At 50.3% G+C, this 18,985-nt stretch overlaps 1 protein-coding gene across 1 annotated transcript; it reads right to left on the reverse strand.

Moving 5' to 3' along the window:
* Positions 1-279: 279 nt before the first annotated feature.
* Positions 280-10,897, reverse strand: FRMD7 (FERM domain containing 7; the record flags this gene model as incomplete). Its single annotated transcript, XM_082062137.1, has 12 exons — positions 280-1,314; positions 1,485-1,560; positions 1,654-1,722; positions 1,965-2,128; positions 2,421-2,516; positions 4,019-4,166; positions 4,369-4,483; positions 4,628-4,725; positions 5,438-5,516; positions 7,086-7,128; positions 7,639-7,743; positions 10,841-10,897. 12 exons carry the CDS (start codon positions 10,895-10,897, stop codon positions 280-282), a joined length of 2,085 nt encoding a protein of 694 aa, XP_081918263.1.
* Between the last annotated feature and the right edge of the window lie 8,088 nt (positions 10,898-18,985).

The raw sequence follows: 18,985 nt of genomic DNA on the forward strand, positions 1-18,985 counted from the left end.
GGCTTTGCAGGGCTTTAGGAGAGCCCTGCTCCCTCTGGCTAGAGCAGGACTCCCACGTGTGGTAGCAGAGACACACCAGCTTCCAAGTGTGGAGCAGGGGTTGAGTACTTCTGAACACTCTCCTGTTGTCCTTCAGCACATCCTCTATAGCTAAGAGCACTCACACAACACAAGCCCATCACAATGTTTCACAAGCCATACACAGCCCTGCAGGCGTCACCCTTCTGTGTCCCAGGTCAGTGCTGGCCACCTGTGCTCCCTCCAACTGCTGTGAGGCACCTAAGTGAAATACCTGGAGGTCCCTCTGGAAGTCGTCTCTTCAGCAGCGCCCGTGACGAAGGACACCTCCTCATCCTCTTCATCCAGCTGGAGGCTGCCGGAGGACAGCCGGACCCGGGCCATGGGTGAGCGCAGCACACGGCCGTACAGGGAGCAGTAGTCGGCAGCCAGCAGGTCAGAGTCGGAGTCGCTGGACTCGGTGCTGCTGCCCACGTAGCGCTCGGCCGAACGTCGCAGCCCCAGGCCTTGCTGGGCTGGCACGTGCCGAAAGATACTCATTTTCCGGCTGCTGAGAGTGGGGCACGGCCCCAGGGGCCTGAACTCCGAGCCGTAGGGGAATCGGATGGTTTTCATATCCGACTGGCTCCAAGACCGCTTAGGAGGCTGCTCCTGAAGCCCATAATCGAAGGAGCGAGCCAGCAATCTGCTCTCCCCAGTGGGAGTCACGCTAATGCCCGCTGCCATGCACATGGCTTCACGATCAAACTCCCCAGCCCGGGTCCCACTCAGGCTCCGCCGGGGGGGTTTTGCAGCTGCAGGGCCACATCCACCAGCTGGTCCTACTACGTCCTCACCAGGTGCTGGTGTGTGGCACGGGGGCTGTGGGGGCCTGTCCAGGTAGAAAAGGACCTGCGGGGCTGGGGTGACCATGGGTGGGGGACACGGCACGTCCATGTACACCAGTGGCCGGGTGCTCACCTCCTGCATGTTGCCCACCGAGGTGCTTTTATTGTTCCCGGTGAACTGGTGGTGGGGTCGAAAGGACGTCAAGGGGTTCCTGGCACTGAAGAGGTCAGAGGGCTCCCATGCTCGCTCCAGCTCCAGCTCAGCGTAGAGCAGCGGGAAGGCAGATGAGCTTTTGGAGTGAGGCAGGAAGGTGGGGGATGCTTCTGGCTTGGAGCGCTCCAGCTCGGTGGCAAACGTCACCTCCACGGCGGAGCCACAGCGGCGGCTGTCCAGCGTGGGCTCGGAGGTGTGGACCCCGTTGGCATGGTAGGGACCCCGGCTGCCGTAGGCCAGGCGCAGCTCCTCCACCTGCGTGGGGCAGAGGGTGGGTGGGTGCCCGGACCCCTGGCTGGGGAGAGGGGCAAAAGAGCCAGCAGCAAGTGCCCAGAGCCCAGGCACTCCAGCTGAGCTCCACCAGCTGCGATGCCAAGACCCTCTCAGCCCTAGAACTACCTCTCATTGACGCCAAGGGGACGTACCTGTTTGGAGACGTCTGTCAGGAGGTCCGGGGAGGAGCGGCACTGCCTCTCGTCGTAGTGGGATGCGTAGTGCTTTCTGCAGGGCCAAGAGCATGGATGGGTGCGTGGCCAGGAGGATTCCATTGCCCACAATCACCCAGGCATTGCCCCCCACCACACCCCCCAGTACCTCTCAAAGGGCAGGCTCTTCATCTTTGCCTTCCTCCCGTGCTCCAGCAGCTGCCTCTGTGTCCTCCCACTGCAGCAATGGGGGAAAAGGCACGAAGATCACTATCAGCCCCAGCCCTGGGCATACGCACATCCCAGGGGAGAAGGGATGCGGTGGGACCCAAGCAGCGGTCTCTCTGGGAAAAGCAGCTGTCAAGCATCATCCCCTTGCATCAAGCCGGGTCCAACATAAAGGGCGGGGGGGAGCGGGGCTTAGAGTCCTCCCCACACCCTCCCTGATCCCAGCAGTTTGGTTTTCCCCCAGGACTTGACCTGTAGCGGAAACTGGAGCCTTTGCTGCACAGAAGGGCTTTGGGCTTTGACTTGGGCTCTTCAGACAGCCTGAAGAAGGCATGGTACTCCACACACGTCTTCCAGAAAGCCTTGCAGGCGTCGCGGCTCGCCATGGTGAACTCCAGCGTGTCCTTGCACAGCGCCTGTGCAGCCAGAGACAAAGTGTCAGGGCCATGGCGCCGGGCTCTGCTGTTTGCCCTCCTGACGCCCCAAAAGCATCACACTGGGTTGCCAGTGACTCTGGGCTGTGCAGCATCACCCTGCTGGGGACACGGGGTTGGCACATGCCACGCTCGAGGTGGCAGTGGGGGAAGGAGAATCACCCATGAGCAGCAGAAATGGATTTTACTCACAACTGGGGACTTTGTGTGACTGATCCTCAGTCCACAGTTACCCACTGCTGAGCCTGGCAGCTGCCTGCAGTGCGGTACTTACAGAGAGGTTTGCGTGGAGCTTGATGAGAAAATGCTTCCTCTTGAAACTCAGCTTGCGAATTTTGGACCAGTTGAACGTGTTGATCTTTGTATTGCCCTGGAAGGACAGACACAGCAGTTAAGCCAGGACTGGGCAATTCAGAATAGCCCAAATATGATGGGCCAGGTCCTGAGCTTGCAGGACACTGAATGAGACCCCAACACAGCTCTCAGTGCTGCTGGGGTCTGAGGAAGGGGAGGCAGGATTGACCCTCTTCTCCAGCAGCTGGTCCCAAAAATGGGAATTGGGATTCAGGGCTTAACTTTGCTGGCTGAAGCTATTTGTAAAACTCCAGGATCCCAAGATAAACCTCACAGAGGTAAAGGCAGAGCATCCCATCCATCCTAGCTCAAGAGGCAAATGAGTTAATGCAATATCAGGCCCCCAAAATAAAAAAGACCCTTCTCTCCTTTTCTGGGAAGTGTAGCAGAGTCCATCTCACTCTCATGCCTTTAGACTCAGCTTAAGCAGTTTGCAAGCACACCTTACCCTTCATTATCATCATGCATCAATTTGGAGGCAGCTGCACAACACTGGTGTCAGGGCAGGACCAGCTAAAATTGTGCTACTTGATGCTGTGGCATCAAGACCCTCTCAGATTTCTGGGAGAGTTCAGATTTTAATAGGTTCACAGATACTCTAATCATGCGTGAGGGGTGTTTATGGAGCCATAAATAATAAATAACCAGGTCTGGCAGTGCTAATTATGAACAGCAGACCCATGGTTAAGGGCTTGTTGTTTTGGGTTTTTTTTTTTCTGCTCTGGCAAGATGTTCCCAGATTGAAATTAGGTGGTGTGGGAGGCAAGCACTGCTTCACGCCGGCTGCAGGGAAGTCTGTATTTATTCCGCAGCTACGCCGTGATTATAGCGTTATGTAATTGCACAGACGTGAGGTGCCTATTTTTGATGGAAGATTATATGGTGAATACATGTGATGCAGCCATGTAACCTGTGGTGTTTACACGGGGGCGGGCACGGCGGCGCTCAGCCGGCACGGATGGAGGCGGTGGGGCTGAGCCCTGTAGCAACGCGTAACCTCTGTGCCTGAGGCCTGCTGGGGTGCACTCCCTCTTGTAGGATTTGGGAGGGTTTGGAGCACACGGAGACGAGAAAGGTCCCCCACCAACTAGAGGTGATGTCACAGGATCACAGAATGATTGGGGTTGGAAGAGACCTCTGATTGTCTAATCCAACCCACCTGCTAAAGCAGGTTCACACAGGAATGTGTCCAGGCGGGTTTGGAATATCTCCAGAGAAGGAGAGTCCACAACCTCTCTGGACAGCCTGTTCCAGGGCTCTGGCACCCCCGAAGTAAATAAGTTTCTCCTCATATGCAGGTGGAACATCCCGTGCTTCAGTCTGTGCTCGTTGCCTCTCATCATGTCATGGACACCACTGAAAAGACTCGGTCCTACCCTCTAGACACCCATCCTTGAGATATTTATAAGCATAAATAAGATCCCCTCTCAGCCTTTCCTCATAAGATGCTCCAGACCCCTCGTCATCTTTATAGCTCTGTCCCTGGGATAGGCCACCCACCCCGAGCCCCGGGCTCACCCGCAGGACCAGCACCCCCATGTGCGTCACTGCCAGGTTGATCTGCGTCCCCTCGCCATCGCTGGCGGGGTGCGGGCGAATCCCATACATCTCCAGCTTCCTGGCCACGTCCAGCAGCTGAACATCCGACTCAGCCGGCGTCTTCCCACTGGAGAGACAGAGGCACCAGAAAGTGACAAGAGTGAGAAGGCAGCTGCTGAAATGGGCTGGAAAAAAAAGCCATTTTGGATGTGCACACAATGGCACCACACTGACCCTGCAGATGGCCCTGCCTGCTGATGGGCACAGCCCCTTTGGCAGGTGCCCGTCGGGTGCTTTGGGTATGCAGCCGGGTGTGGAGCAGCCCTTACCTGTGTCTCCGGTGGTAGTGCATGATCTTGTTGTCCAGATACTCCTGGTTGGGAAGATACCTGTGGGTCGCCAGGTGCTGCTGATCCATCTCCTCATGGAAGTCACCCAGCTCAGCTGTGGGGGACATGAGGAAAGTGTGGGCGATGCTGTGAGGGGTCACTGGGTGGGGGGACCCGGGCTGCACAGCCAAAGCCAAGCCCAGTTGTCCCCCTACCCGGGGAAGGGGCGCTGTCTCTGCAGGCTCTCGCCTGCCCTTACACTGCAGCAGGTGGGAGACGAGCAGCGCCGCGCTCTTGTCGCTGCAGGGCAGCCGCCCCAGTGCCAGGTCCTTCTTGATCTGGAGGGTGAAGAGGTACCTGTGGAGGCGGACAGGAGCTTACCCTGGTGGAGATGGGCCCAGCAGAGAGCCGGGTGGCAGGCTGAGGCGTGAGGGCTGTGCTGCAGGGACCTGACCAGCCCCGCACCTCTCCCTGCGCTCGCCCATGGGATGCAGGTTCACGAGGTCACGAGAGGAGCACACAACCCCTGCAGAATGCTGCAGCTGGGCACTACCGCAACCAGTACATCCCTGCCACTGAAATGGCCATTAATAGGTTTCAGAGTTAACATTCCTTTATGCTTTGGCATGCATTTGCATCTCTACTGTTCTGCAGAAGCACTGTCTTGGTTTTATTCTTAGTTCCTGTTTGCAATGCGTTCTCTAAAACATAAGAGCTAACAATGTCATTTTTAAACATAAAATTCAAGTGCTTCATTCAGAACACAGCTTGAGGCAGGAGCTAGACTGAGCAGAGGCAGACTCGATGCCCAACTGCTAAAGCATTTGGCAGTAAACAAATTTCAGCCTCTTAAGATGGCTGATCCTTCAAGTGGATTTTGTTTAAAAACAGACGATCAAGAGAAGACACTCAGTTTTTGTTTTGTAAAGTACAGAGCTCTTCCAGTACTTAGAATAACCACTGCTCACAGACAGGCTCAGGTAGATGAAGATAAGGAATTAAACACATACATCACAATTGTAAAAATACAGAACTGTGCAGTAAGAAAGTAACAGAACAAGTACGGTACCTTGTCAGCTCTTCTCTCAGATGGCCGGGGTCCACTGGGAAAAATTTCACCATAAATTTGAAAAGAACCTCCTTAGGATCTTAAAACACAACATCTTCATAAGTTTTCTTTTACGTGTCTATTGAGAACATTTACAACTCTCTTCACACATCCTTACAGAGCAAATTACTCTGGACCCTTACAAATCAGAGCTGGAAACCCTAAACATTAGGGACTCCAACCTGCCCCCAAAAACCAGCCTGCCCCGATCCCCAGTGTTACCAGTGGAAGCAAACAGGGAGCTGGACACCTGAATAATACTGAAGAGAAAATGCCCCAGCAGTTCTTTGAATTGCAAAGACCCCCTACCAGGACTGGGGTTCCATGGGGTAGTGCCAGGGATGCTGGTGTGGAGCATGGCCAGAGCCCCAGTGTAATAACCATCAGCGGGGCTGTACATTTAACTCAGCCCTCCAATCACTTGGGATGCAACAGCTCCATAGGAGGCCGTTTGGGCAAAGCTTTTCCACAGGATGAGGGAGAGCAAGTGGCCAAGCCCAAGGCAGAGAGAGTGGAGGGAGGGAGGGAGGGAGGGAGGTAATTTTGTAAGCACTGACCATCCCATGGTACCATGTGATGGCTCAGAGGCCCCTGCAGGAGCAAGACCTTACAAGAGCAGGACAGAAGGGATGTGGAAAAATAAATTGGTGCCTGAAATAATCCTGCTTCTGGTGCAGTCAGAAAGGGGAGGCTCGTTATCAGGCTTTCCTCTTACAAGAAAATTAATGCAAACACTATACTGCAGCCTCCCCGTGACAAATACTGAGGTTGTGGCCTCATGCTTTTGACCACCTCCTGGTCATCATGTATTTGGGGAAAAATATAATTTGGTTCATTGCAGGGGTGGAAAGAGTCATAGGCTGAAAGTGGCACAGCGTTAATATTGGCTGTGGCCGCATCAGGGGATGCTGAACCTGAATTCACATCAGGATTCGCAGCATCTCCAAGGCTGTGAGGCACGGGGCAAACCCTGCTCCACACAGAGTTCACACCATGCAGATGTCTGGGCTGCCGAGAGCTGTGAAGGGGCAAGGAGGGTGAGCAGGGAGCGATGCTGCTGCCTTGCCATCTCAGAAACACACACACGCATGGCCCTGCTGCTCTGCCAAGCTGGCAGGTTGTTAACAACTCCAGCCCAAACTGGTGCAGATACCAGATTGCAAAGGCAGCAGTGTTTCTACAGGATTTTATACGGGCTGGGGTGTCTTTGCAAAGAGTCCTGTCCAGCCTCATGCTACAAGGGATCAAGCTGGAACACAAGAGGTTCCACTTAAATTTGAGAAAAAACTTCTTCTCAGTGAGGGTGACAGACACTGGAACAGGCTGCCCAGGGGGGTTGTGGAGTCTCCTTCTCTGGAGACATTCAAACCCGCCTGGACATGGTCCTGTGCGACCTCACCTGGGCGTTCCTGCTCCAGCAGGGGGATTGGACTGGATGATCTTTTGAGGTCCCTTCCAATCTCAAACATACTGTGATACTGTGATACAAAATGAGCTCAGGCAAATGCTGGAAACCAAGCTCCCATTCCCAAGCAGTAAAAGCTGCAGTAGTCTGCACTAGTCTGTCACTGGCAGTGATTTAGAATAATTTTATTCTTGAAATACTTACTTTTTACTTGCTTTGTTATGGGTTTTAGTGGCTCCAACCAGACCTGAAAAAAAGCAAGGAAGAACTGGGTGAATAAACAGCACAAGTGACAGGGGGAATAAAAGCAGCATTATCATGCTAGAGTGCAACACAAAAATGTTGGCCAGCTCTGACAAGCAGTCCTGCTGATGGCTACAGATAAAACATCGCTATCACTGTGGCTCTGCCAACCAGCTTGTGGCTCCCCTCCCCTTCCAAGGGGTTTTTGGCATTGTGGCAAATCCTTCTGTGGCAATTTCCCATGTGGCAGTTCAGGGAGGTGCTAGCAAGCCCTCAGCCATGCGGGCGGCTGCTGTGAGGATGGGGTCACAGCACAGCAGGACAGCACGGTGCGGCACCTGCTGCGAGGATGGGGTCACAGCACAGCAGGACAGCATGGTGCGGCACCTGCTGCGAGGATGGGGTCACAGCACAGCAGGACAGCACGGTGCGGCACCTGCTGCGAGGATGGGGTCACAGCACAGCAGGACAGCACGGTGCGGCACCGGGAGCCCACGCTGCACCCTGCACTCACGTGGTTCCCAGCCTGGCTGCAGAACTCCAGCCCGAAGTACTCCTTCTCCACAAGGTTGAGGTGGCTGCAGGCGAGGTTGAACAGCCCTTTCCCGCAGGATTTTTGCTAGCAAAAAGCACACCATAGAAACAGCAAGTTAGGCAATGCTGACAGCAATGGTGATGGGATTTTGGTGAGATGGGGAGAAGTTTTAGCTCCTTGCCTTCACCCTGAGAGGAACTGTGGGATTTTTCTTGTTCCCAAAACCTTACTCAATAAATGTTGCTGGTTTCAGCATGTGGGAAAGGACAAGTGCACTCTGCTTTCCCCTTACCTCTGCTCTTGGAAATCAGATTCCTTCTCATCACTTCTATCCTTTTTAGTAAACCAGAAAGGAAAGGAATCTTGCTTTTGACTCACCTTTTGCAACCATCACTGTCCAGGCAGCTTTATCTCTGGCAAACCAGGGAGTGATCCCTAGGATGAGCATCTGCCTGACCCAGGGATGGCCATGGCAAACGTGCTCTGTTAAGAGCAAAGGGGAGCACAACTCAAACCTGCACAGTCAGCCCACGTGCCCCAACAGCAGGGAACCGAATTGCTGGGGACAAACTACTATTATAGTTAATAGTAATTAACAGCAAGAGGACCCTGCAGAGATCATGTGCTTTGGGCCCTAGGTCATCCATGCGTTTTGGCAATATTAATTAAGTGGCACTACATGCTGGTAAAGGAGGCCAGGCTGTAGTTATTCCCAGTAAACAGAAACACTCAGAGGGTGTTTTGCTTGACTTGTTGCTGTGCTGTATGACATGGCTGGGGAACAACCCAGGGGGCCTCTGACTTTGGAAAATGCTCCAGAAAGCACCAGAAATGAACCTGGGAGTGACCCACCCCAGCAAAAACCCTGCTACTCCTTTACCAGCTTGTGAAAAACAGACCAAAAATGAGCGTGGGTTAGTGCAAAAGCAAGCCAGAGCAGAGAGGTCAGGTTAGACAGCTGCTCAACTATGGCATTTCGGGTGGTGGAGCTGAAGGCAGGCTGCAGCTCCCATGCCAGCGGCTGCTCCCGGCTGGAGCAGAGGGACCCGGCTGCCGGCGGTGATGCACGCTAATAACCACCTTTCACAGCTGCTGCTGGGATGAAATTGCTGGCTCCGTGCTGAAAGGCCGCTGAAAAGTGACAGCGTAATAACAGTATTCACTCTGCAGCACTCCCGGTTCTCCTCAAAATTACTAGAGCACAAGAGTAATTAAAACAATTATAAACGTTGATTTCCAAGCTAGAATTTTCTAGCATGAAAGGCCTTGGCCTTTGTCAGGCAGCCAGGCAAGACAAGCATTTCTTACCAGGTTATTACCCACCACGACTGCTGGCAGTGACCCGCTCTCCTCCAAACTCAGCATTGCCCAGGGCACTGGAGGCGAATGGCTCCATCCCTGGGGAAACCTGCTCACCGGGGAGACGCAGCCCTGTGATGCAGGGGGCAGTTTAAAAACAGTGGCTTTCCCCTTGCAGAGCTGTGCTTGCCCCATCCCAGGTGTGCGGAGATGTGCCAGGCCCCCGCCTCCCCCCGCCCTGCGTTCCCATGCAAAACCAGACCTTGCTGCTGGTGCCAGCAGCGCCATCCCCACGCGAGGCAGGTATAGATACATACGCCAAGTGCAAGGCACAGGGGAAATCAGGCCCAGCGTGTTTTCTCTCTTTTGTCTTTTTCCCTCCTATTACACTGAAGTATCGCACATTGAAAAGAGCTTTCCAAAGTCAGGAAAGGTTTAGGAAGAGTTGCTTGAAATATCTGCTCAAAACTTAGCCCAAAGCGGTCCTTTTATAATGAAGTCGCTAATTCAGCTACTCATTTATCGTATCCATACAGCATATCAAATGCATGAAATGCCTAAAAGGGGTTTCCAATAGTGTTCCATGCTAAAAAAAGAAATGACCAGGAGTTCCTCTAATGGAAGCTATTTGCTGCAATAACATGTCATGCAGAACTATAGTGCTGTAAGTGTTTTGGGCAAATAAGAAAGCAGAGATGGAAAAAAAGGCAGCAATATTGTACCAGCAGCATCTTTCAAATTGTCTCTCACTATGCCCTGATCTAATCAATAAGGAAAAAGAAACAAAATTACTAGTCTCATTTTTAAACTGACTCTAGATCTAGGATACACTAATTTAACTAAATCAAACAACTTCCATGCTGTGCCAAGTGATGGAATTGCTTTACAATCCTCTTTTGTGCAAAATTGCTGTAGCAAAGAAACCAAGCAGTATGTCTGAGACCAAGCAGTTCTCAGGCTGTGCTATAAACCAGAGGCAGGTCTGTCTGAGAAATGCAATAGAACTTGAAAAAAACCCCAAAATTATACAAAACTCTCTGATCCCATAGGAGACAGTAAATACCAGGACAGATCTCCTTGAATTAGCTAATAGTTTCCTACTGTGATTATCAAATCCTAACCAACAGTAAATGCTCAATCACACTTGTAAGAAGATGTGTTCTTAACACAGTCAAGATATATCTAGTTTCGGTTATCTGTATACATACATATCTATATAAGTCTAACACCACAGTTATTAACACTTTCAACACTTAAAACCTATTACAGCAGTCAGTATTCAGAGCTATCATTGACTAAATATGAGTTATTAATGACAGTGTGTTGTGGGATACTATCATGCAGAAAATAAGATTGAGTTTTTTCCTCTGCTGTTCTCAAAACCACAGAGTTTTCTTTTCCAGCTGGATGTTCAGGAAGGGATGCACACAGATGTTTCTCACTGGGGTGGTTTGGTTAAATATCCTATTTTTATTCTGTTCCCAGATTTTTCTTCCTTGATGAATGCTTATACTGGCAGTCAGATAAACGACAGAAGAACTCAACACTTGTCAAGAACATCAGCTCATATTAGCCAATTTCCAAAAGATGACACCACATAAATAAAAGCCACTCCTCCTTTGTTATAAATGATGTTAATAAGAGAGTGTTGATGCTGAAAGACACTTAGCAATCAGCATTGTAACCTCTTGTTTTGGAGTTGAGGTTCTTTTGCTTTTTTTTTTTCCTTAAAAGCTGAAAACTAGAATCTATGAGAGACCATGCAATCATTCAGAGCAGCAATGACTTTAATAATTAGCACCAAAAAAAACAACCCTAAAACAACAAAACAAAACACAAACCCACAATAAAAAAACCCAATAAGAATATGATACCCACTTACATCCACTACAAAGATCTTCTGGGAGTCATCCAGAAACTGGACTTTCAGGTGCAGCATCCTCGAGCATGTGGCTGAGCGTGCGGTGGGCACGGGAGCGCTAGCGATGTGCACGGTGTGCCGGGGAGCCAGCCCTGACTCCTCTTGCACACATAATTTCCCTCTCAGCTGGATGGAGAAGGCTGCACAGACGTGGAGTGGAGGCTGAAGCAAGGGAATTGAATGCCTAAAAAACAATTTAAAACAACAACAACACAGAAAACAACGAACAACACGATATGTCCCCTGGTTTAAATATCACCGCTGCATTAAAGAATATTTCCCTCCTGTGAATTATGGGTCTATTAATAGGGCGAAAGGCTGTGCAGCAGCTCTGCAAGAGTGGCACTAACAGGGCTGAGATAAATATTGAGATTTTTCAGCTGGTGGTGAGTAACATGAGGGCAAAGCAAACCCACACTTCGGACCGCGGGGCTGGTGGGGAAGACCTGAGCGACTCAGTCACTGAAGTCGCCCAGCAGCCGATGTTCCCCGTTCTCTGCTCTGGTTATGTGCACTTTCAGAGCAGCCGTGCTCGCTTCGAGCGGCGCTCAGATAAGGTCCTGTCTGCTGAGCAGTCGAGTGCAGGCTGGCAGACAGGCTGATGTACTCCACGGGACACTCGGAAATGTTCCCAACTGAACTCGAAACCAGGTGAAAGTCCTTCCCGCGGAGGTAGAGGAGGATCTGTTGCTCATTCTCTGGTCTGGCAGCTTAGTGACACCTCACAAGCTTTTGAGACAACCTGGCTCTTGGTTCACACCTGAAAAGCCCCACACCTCCACCCACCAGCTCATCCTCTAAGTGCCAGAGCCAGCTGCCCACCCCCAAAATCCCCCGGGGTTCAGCCCGGGATGGGCTGGGTGGTGGGTGCCTGGGGCTGACACTCACCTGGTGTCCCTGCCCCGGCTACTGCGGGGCCGTGATGAGCTGCCTCACCTCTCCAGCTGCTCTTGTCCGGCGCAGCTTCCCCTCCCTGAGCATCTGGATGAAGGCAGCATTTGGGCAGGAGCCTCCACTTGCAGAAATAAACGCACTGAGTAGAGCAAAAAAGCAGGTGTTGGACTGTTGTAGCAGATCGTTATTGCTGCTGGAAAAAAGTCACAACCACACACGTTCCTGTAGGACCCAGAGTGATAAAAATGCATCTCAGCAAACCGAAAAAGCCACACTGAGTGCTGCGGAGATTATGCCTGTTTCTCCCTTTCCAGTTTCCACTGAAACATGCACTGTAAGTCACTGCAGGCCATTTGCTCTGGTCCCTCTTACACTTCCAAAATATTCCTGGGGATATCAGGACAGAGCCTGTCAGGGCATGCACATAGCTTGCCATCTGGAGTTTTTTAGTTACAGAAAAACTTGTTAGTCTTCTACTAACTAGGGTGAAAAAGAAGCATAAAAGTTAAGGCAAATCTGCTTTTCCATGTGAAAATACTCCACAAAGCAGCTGAGCTCATCTTCTGCCAATGGCCAGCAGGGGCTGGCTGGACCCAGAGTGCAGGCGCTGCTGCCGAGGACCAAATTTCCAGAGTTGCCCTTGGCCCCGGGTCTGAGCTCTTTGTGTCATGGGAGAAGGGCAGCGTCACACACAAACCATCCGGAGGGGCTGAGTACACTTTCGCTCTGCAGTTTTAAATGTTTGTGCCATCACATATCAACGGAGGAGAGAGCAGCACTCTGGTGAGCAGCTCACACATCGCCGGCACGGCTCTGCCACGGCTGCACCGGACCGGCAGGAAGGATGTATGGGGATGTGATGGAAGAGCCCTCAAACCCCAGAGGAAACCAAACCTTGCTATGGGCTTTTCTGGCTTGCTGGGGACACCAGCCCTGGGCTCCATGGATGCTATTAGAAGCTGAGCACCAGCCAGCTGGGTTGTGGGTGGAAGAAAAGGGTTTTTTTCACTACTGTGGCATGAAGAAAGGGGACTGTTTGGGGTTTATCAGGGCCTCTAGCCACCCTATAGAGGCATTGATGCAGAGAGTGTGAATCCAGCAGAGGCAAACAACGTAAATGAGGACTTTTTCAGAGCAGGAAAGTAAGCGAAGGCCTGAAGAGATGTGACCTGGGGCTTGTTGCTTAGATCAGGTGAGATCCACCAGATAAGACACCCACTTTACCCCCACCCATCTCCTTCCTTCTTCTGGAGGGGACTTGGGGGTCAGACAGAGCAGGACACATGAGGAGCACCAGCAATCCTGGCTCCAGGTCAGTGCTGATCTCCAGCCGGGCACATGTGTCCTCCTTATCCACAGGGGCAGGGAATAATGTGAAAATGGTGCAAGAAAACGTGGAAAAGGTGAAGAGCGAACGCAGCTGTACCAGCAGGCAGAGAGGAGATACCAAGCAGCAGCAGCGAGAAATGCTGCAGAGCTGTTTGCTCAACCAGCATGACCCTTGGAGTTTTAATACTCTGGACCCTGCTGCCACAGGTGATGTTATGAAGCAACATTTTTTCTCCAGTTTGCCCCAATCCTACCCAACAACATCCCACCACGGTGCCTCCTCATCTTGCTAACATTCCCACCGAGAGCTGTACTTACGGCAAAGCAACATGACAAATATTATTCACTCGCTGAAAGCAACTCCACAGACACCTCAGTGCTCATCAGCACTAATAACTTGTCTGCAAAACTGGATGAGACCAACGCGAGTGGAGCAGCTTCTGTGCACGAACGCTGGCAGGAGGAGCGAAGGTGAACACCCATAGCATTAGGCTGTAGATTAAGACAAGTTTAAAGAAGAATTGCACTGTCTGGCGGTCTCCCACCCGGTGATTCCGGTGCAGCTGATGACACAGTTACATGCTCGCTGCATATTCAGCTGGTGAGGATTACGTGATAAACAGAGACAGAGGTTTTGGGAGAGGCCTGGCTGCTGTGCAGGCAGGTATCCCAGCAGAACCAGCAGACAGTACAGTCAGTACAACTTGCAGGCACGTGTGTGGGAGCAGAGCAGGACCCAGAGGTGGGGAGAAGCATGGGGGCGTTTCAGCTGCTGGACCCGGCTGCAATAATAATAAAAGAATAAATCAATTTAGCTGAGTTTAAGCACTAAGCCAAATTAAAAGTCAATCGGGCTTATCTCATGTTTTGGGGTTTTTTGTTTGTTTGTTTAGTAGGTTTTTGATGCTCAAGGAAGCAGAACTATATCAAATCTTATTCTTGTGATTATGTTCTTCTTTCAGCTTCAGCAGCTGAGGTAAATTGCTCTTTATACCTACCTGTAATAACAGAGTAGGAAATCATAAATAACCTTGATTATGCACAAAAGTCTCCAAATACAATTGCAATTCCAGACACCCCATAGACAAACTAACTGTAAGTGCAAAACTGTCTTTAAAATCCTATTAATATATACTCACACGGTGCTACCGAAGTCCTGAAATATAAATTTCTTTCCATTTCTCTTCTGTTCTCACCCTGTGCAGAACCGTGCGCACATTCCAGCCCACAGCCCCATTGCCAGGACAAACCAGACCTTTGCTTCCCGCTCCCTCTCGTGGTGCTGATGCCCAACAACAAATACAGGTGACAGTTCAGTTCGCACGGGTGAGCAATAGATAACACAATCTAGTGTTCATCGATGTATGTTGTTGACTTTTCTTCCTTTTTCAGTTTTATATGCTCTGTGAAATTATTACCAGACACTGAAGCAGTTTCCTGTAAGCAAATGCAAATGATAGCGCAAGCTACACAAGAAACCAAATAACAGCCTGACTCTGGTATTATTGAGAACATATTATCTCATTTTTTAATATGCTAGTTGTGTTCTGTTGTTGGCACAGCTATATGAAAAGCACTCTGTGATGTTTAATTCAAACAGATCACTTCCAAGGCACGAGAAAGCCATTTATCCAGGAAAAGAAAGCTGCATGGTTGTGTTGAGTCACAGGAGTGCTCGTGCCTCCAGACTCAGGCACCTCGTGGCATTTGGTCATTTCCAGGTAGAGATGCACCTCACTACCTCTATGTAGCAGTGCAAAGCACAGGACACGTATCTGCTGTCCTTAATTCATTTCAAGCACGAACCGTTCCTGCTCTGCTTGCACATCCCTACACCAACAAGCCGAAAGCAGCGTAAACTCACCTGCAATCCCACGGTCCTGCCAAGAGGTCTCCACATGCCCAGGGTCTCTGTCCTCACCAGCGCTGTCGGGAATTCAAACCAATCTCCCCCCTCCCTAAGGCTCTCCATGAGCCACGTGCAGATATTTCCTCGGTTCTGCCTCAAGGGGAAAATAAAACATCACAGACCCCCATGTACCAGACTGCAGAAATCTGACCTGACAGGTGGGCAGCGTCTGCTCTTCTGCTCACACAGCTCTGGCAGCAGGGAGTTACAAGACTGGAAGCAGCAGCAGCTCTTCAGAAGTGAATTAAAGGCCAGGATGGTGAAAACCTTTGCTGAGCATCATCAGAAAGGGTCAGATGGCCAAAGGCTTCATCTGAGGAAGCTGCCAAATTGAGTCTGTAGTGCTGGGTGAAGAGACCAAATCCTAGCGGGAAGGATGGAGTTCTAAGGAACTATATTGCTCATTTTCATGACATATGTGGCTTCCCTCTTGGCTCAAGACAACTAGCTCTGGTTGAGTAAGCCTTGATTACATCTAGGCAAAGAAATGCACGTGTTTTCCAAGTGCCTCCAGGCCAATGGATCAGACCCATCTCACCATATGGATCTTGATCCTGAGTTTCATTAACAAGTTTCCCTCCCAGGTAGACTTTCTTCCCCCACTCCCTTCTTTTCCTTTTATTCTTCCTCAAAAGACCCTTATCACACTTCAGTCCTACCAAAGCCTGCCAAATTCCAGGCATATAGCTCAAAGCAGAGCTAAAGTTGTGTCAGAGCCATTCTTCAGAGCAGGCAGTGGAGGACAGAGCAGCAACCACCTGAAGCTGGGAGCCTGGTACTTTTGTAGCCAAAGGTAACCCCTGTCTCATGGTTCCTCTTCCAGGGCCCTCTGGCAGATGGTGATAGCTATGAGATGACAGACGTGTTTCAAAGAACAGGCAACATTCCTACATCATGACTGTCCTAAGGTTCCAGAAGTACATTCATAAAACCTTTCTAAATTATTAATATGGGCCCCAAAATGGGACAATTCAGATGGCCTGAGATACTGTGCTGACAACAGAGAAACAGCTTAGCCAGCTGAAAGGAAAGGAACATAGCTGGGTTCCAAAGTGCTTCTAACCACTGTCTGACACTGGACAGACCCCAAAGCTAAAAATCTTTCTTCTAACTTGTTAAAAATACACCTGCATTACTGAGGTTAGACATAGGACATTTGGCAAGTCTGTGCTAATTCCTGGAACAATGCATGGAAACCAATGCCAGGCTCAGCAATGTGACACAGGGCTGTAAGGGACTTCAGGAGATGACACATGACAACCCAGCGCACGGAGACAGGAACTATCCAGAGCACACGCGCACCTTCCTCCAGCAGCCGTCATCCCGTGTCAGCGTTGAACATCTCCACCACCTGCACAGAACCGCTCGCTCCAGCACTCAGCCAAGCTCTGTGAGCAGCTCGCTCTCTTTTCCAACATAAATCAGCTTTGCTGAAGATTCAGTTTATCTCTGCTTGTTTTCCTCTAGCAGCCATGCTGTTGCTGATTACGCGATCATTATTAATTTGCTTTTAAGAAAAAAGGTCTAAGGTCTAATACAGCAGTAGGATGAATCCCAAGCTGATGATTAATCATCCTATCTACCAGTTCCCGAAAAGACAAGTAGCCCTTAAGGAATGTCACAAAAAGCAAATATATTTTCTCTTTTATGGGCTGACCAGATAATTTAAATCTGATGTCAAGGCAGATCTTCTAAGGATATAAAACTGGATGAACTAGTCAGCCTAGAGGCAAGAAAAAAACAGACAAAACCAAAAAACTTAGTACCAGAAATTTCCCAGAGAACTGATTGTTTGGTTTACTGAGTTACAGTGATTTATCAATTATACCTTTCAGTAAAAGCATAAGAAGTGTAAGTCTGAATCAGTCACATTTTAGTTTCAGAAATGTATGAAAGATACTAATGCTTTTAATAAATCTAATAAAATTTTAACTTTGTTTTTTAGGTTCTAGACCACTTATTTATTTACATGCAAGAAGTCCAATTTCAGAACTATTCTACAACGCTGGCGCATCTGATTCCAGGTAAGTCCAAGCCCCTCCCCATCTCTAACAGCCTCCCACATCGTGCCCTCAGGAGGGAAGTGCTACAATTACCGTTTTTCTTCTGAGGCAAGAACAATCGAGGTCATCCAGTAACAGGCAGCATCCTGGTGTCTCAAATCCCACGCAAGCCTGATCACTAGAAAGATGATTTGGAGGATGTAAGTCAGTGTTAAGAAAGCTGTCACAGCACACTCAGAACCAGCAAACACCGAGGAGCATAGATACAACACAAACCAACCGACCAGCAAAGCCTGCCTATGGGTGAACATTTTGCAGGTTCCTGCAGCACAAGAGACTCTTCCCCATCAATTTTTGCAATTATTGCAATTACTGCTCCAGACATTTTTGGGGGGACTTGAATGGAACCACAGCTTCCAAAGGCAGAATCAAAGGCAAGTTAGTTAATTCCATACTACTTTGTTTCCACGGAGAACAAGAAAGTTGCATCTTTGTAATGCAACTGTATCACCACTGCCAGCCAAGCTATTGGAAGCTCAATGCTGCCCTCAGCAGAGCCAACAAACTACTACACGTAGGATCTGACCCCTGAATTGAGCACTGTTGCCGATTTACAGATGAAAGTCCGTCTCCGCTCCTCGCAGCTGTATTGACAAGCCAGACATAAAAGTGGCTAATTTTTCACTTTCAGAGGGCGCAGAGCACAGGGCCACCTCCTGTGCTGGGGAGCTCGCCCGCAGCTCCAGTAGCTCTGCAAACGCTTCCTCCCGCTGCCGAGCCAGCGAGCAGTGACTCACCGAACCGAAGCGCCTACCAGCAAACCAAGCTGCCCAGCCTGCTGACTTTTCAGCAGAGATAACTCAAACAAGCCAACGTGTATTGTTTTAGAACCCATATCTCATTTTAATTAAGGCTAGACACTTCCACCTAGCTTCAAACTGTAACCACAGCCAAGCCTATTAGGGCAGACAGCAGCGCGCTGCTCGACACGAGGTGTGGCCGGCAGCTCTCCTCCACCCACGCAGGGAGCTGTGTCTCCTGCGCCTCCTGCCAGGGCTGTCCCCACTGCGGGTTCGCGCCCAGCCGTGGCCGGCCAGGCTGCAAGGCCCGGATCTGCCCTCGTTAGCGACTCATTTACGTGTCACCCGTGCTGGGCGGGGGAGAAGAATCCTCTGGTTTGTGGTTAGCTCCTGCCCTCCAAACGCACCGCAGGACGTGCCCGTCCTCTGGCTGCACGGGGGAAATGGGACACGGGAGAGCTTTCTGGAGGGCCTGTGCAGTTTTGTAGAAGAGCTGTTACACCAAAGAAAAGGCTGCCTATGAAACCCCATCTATACAGCCCCCCAAAACAGCCACCCCAGATTTAAAGCAATGTGATGCTGTCACACCCGTTTTATGAAGGACATCACTCAACTACTCGTACAGTGGCAGCTGAGGTCACTCTCAGCACCAAGACTTTCGAAAGATAATGGCCGTAAACACGTCTTGCATACCTCCTTAAAACTACCAACCGAGTTGTGCAAAGTCACAGACACTTACTGGCTGTACTTGCATTCACTTCCCAGCCTCTGAGAAGGAACAGGAAGCAACTCGCTGAGTTGCACCAAGTGCCACAAGGAATCAGGAATATTATTGCTCAATTACAACTTCTTTTAAACCGCATGAGAAATCAGACTCGGTGACCAACCCACTTGTCACCTCTTGAAGCAGATCGGTCCTAACGTGTTGGCTGCCTGTCAGAACAGGGTGTGCTTCACCCCCAGCCCCTCAGCAAGGTTAAAGGAAGCACAAATTTCATCCAATATCACTTGGAAGGATCCTCTGCCCTTCTTCTCTGTCATTTTCCTCTCAAGACAGAAACTACTCCTCCACCACAGTGAAGGAAGTGTGAGCAGGAAGAAGAAACAGCATAGCAACCTACCTTCAAGATAAGACGAAGGCTGTTTTAGCCGGAGGAGGGGTGATGAGCAT

Source organism: Streptopelia decaocto (assembly GCF_964273445.1).
Source record: "Streptopelia decaocto genome assembly, chromosome: 10".
Lineage (NCBI taxonomy): Eukaryota > Metazoa > Chordata > Aves > Columbiformes > Columbidae > Streptopelia > Streptopelia decaocto.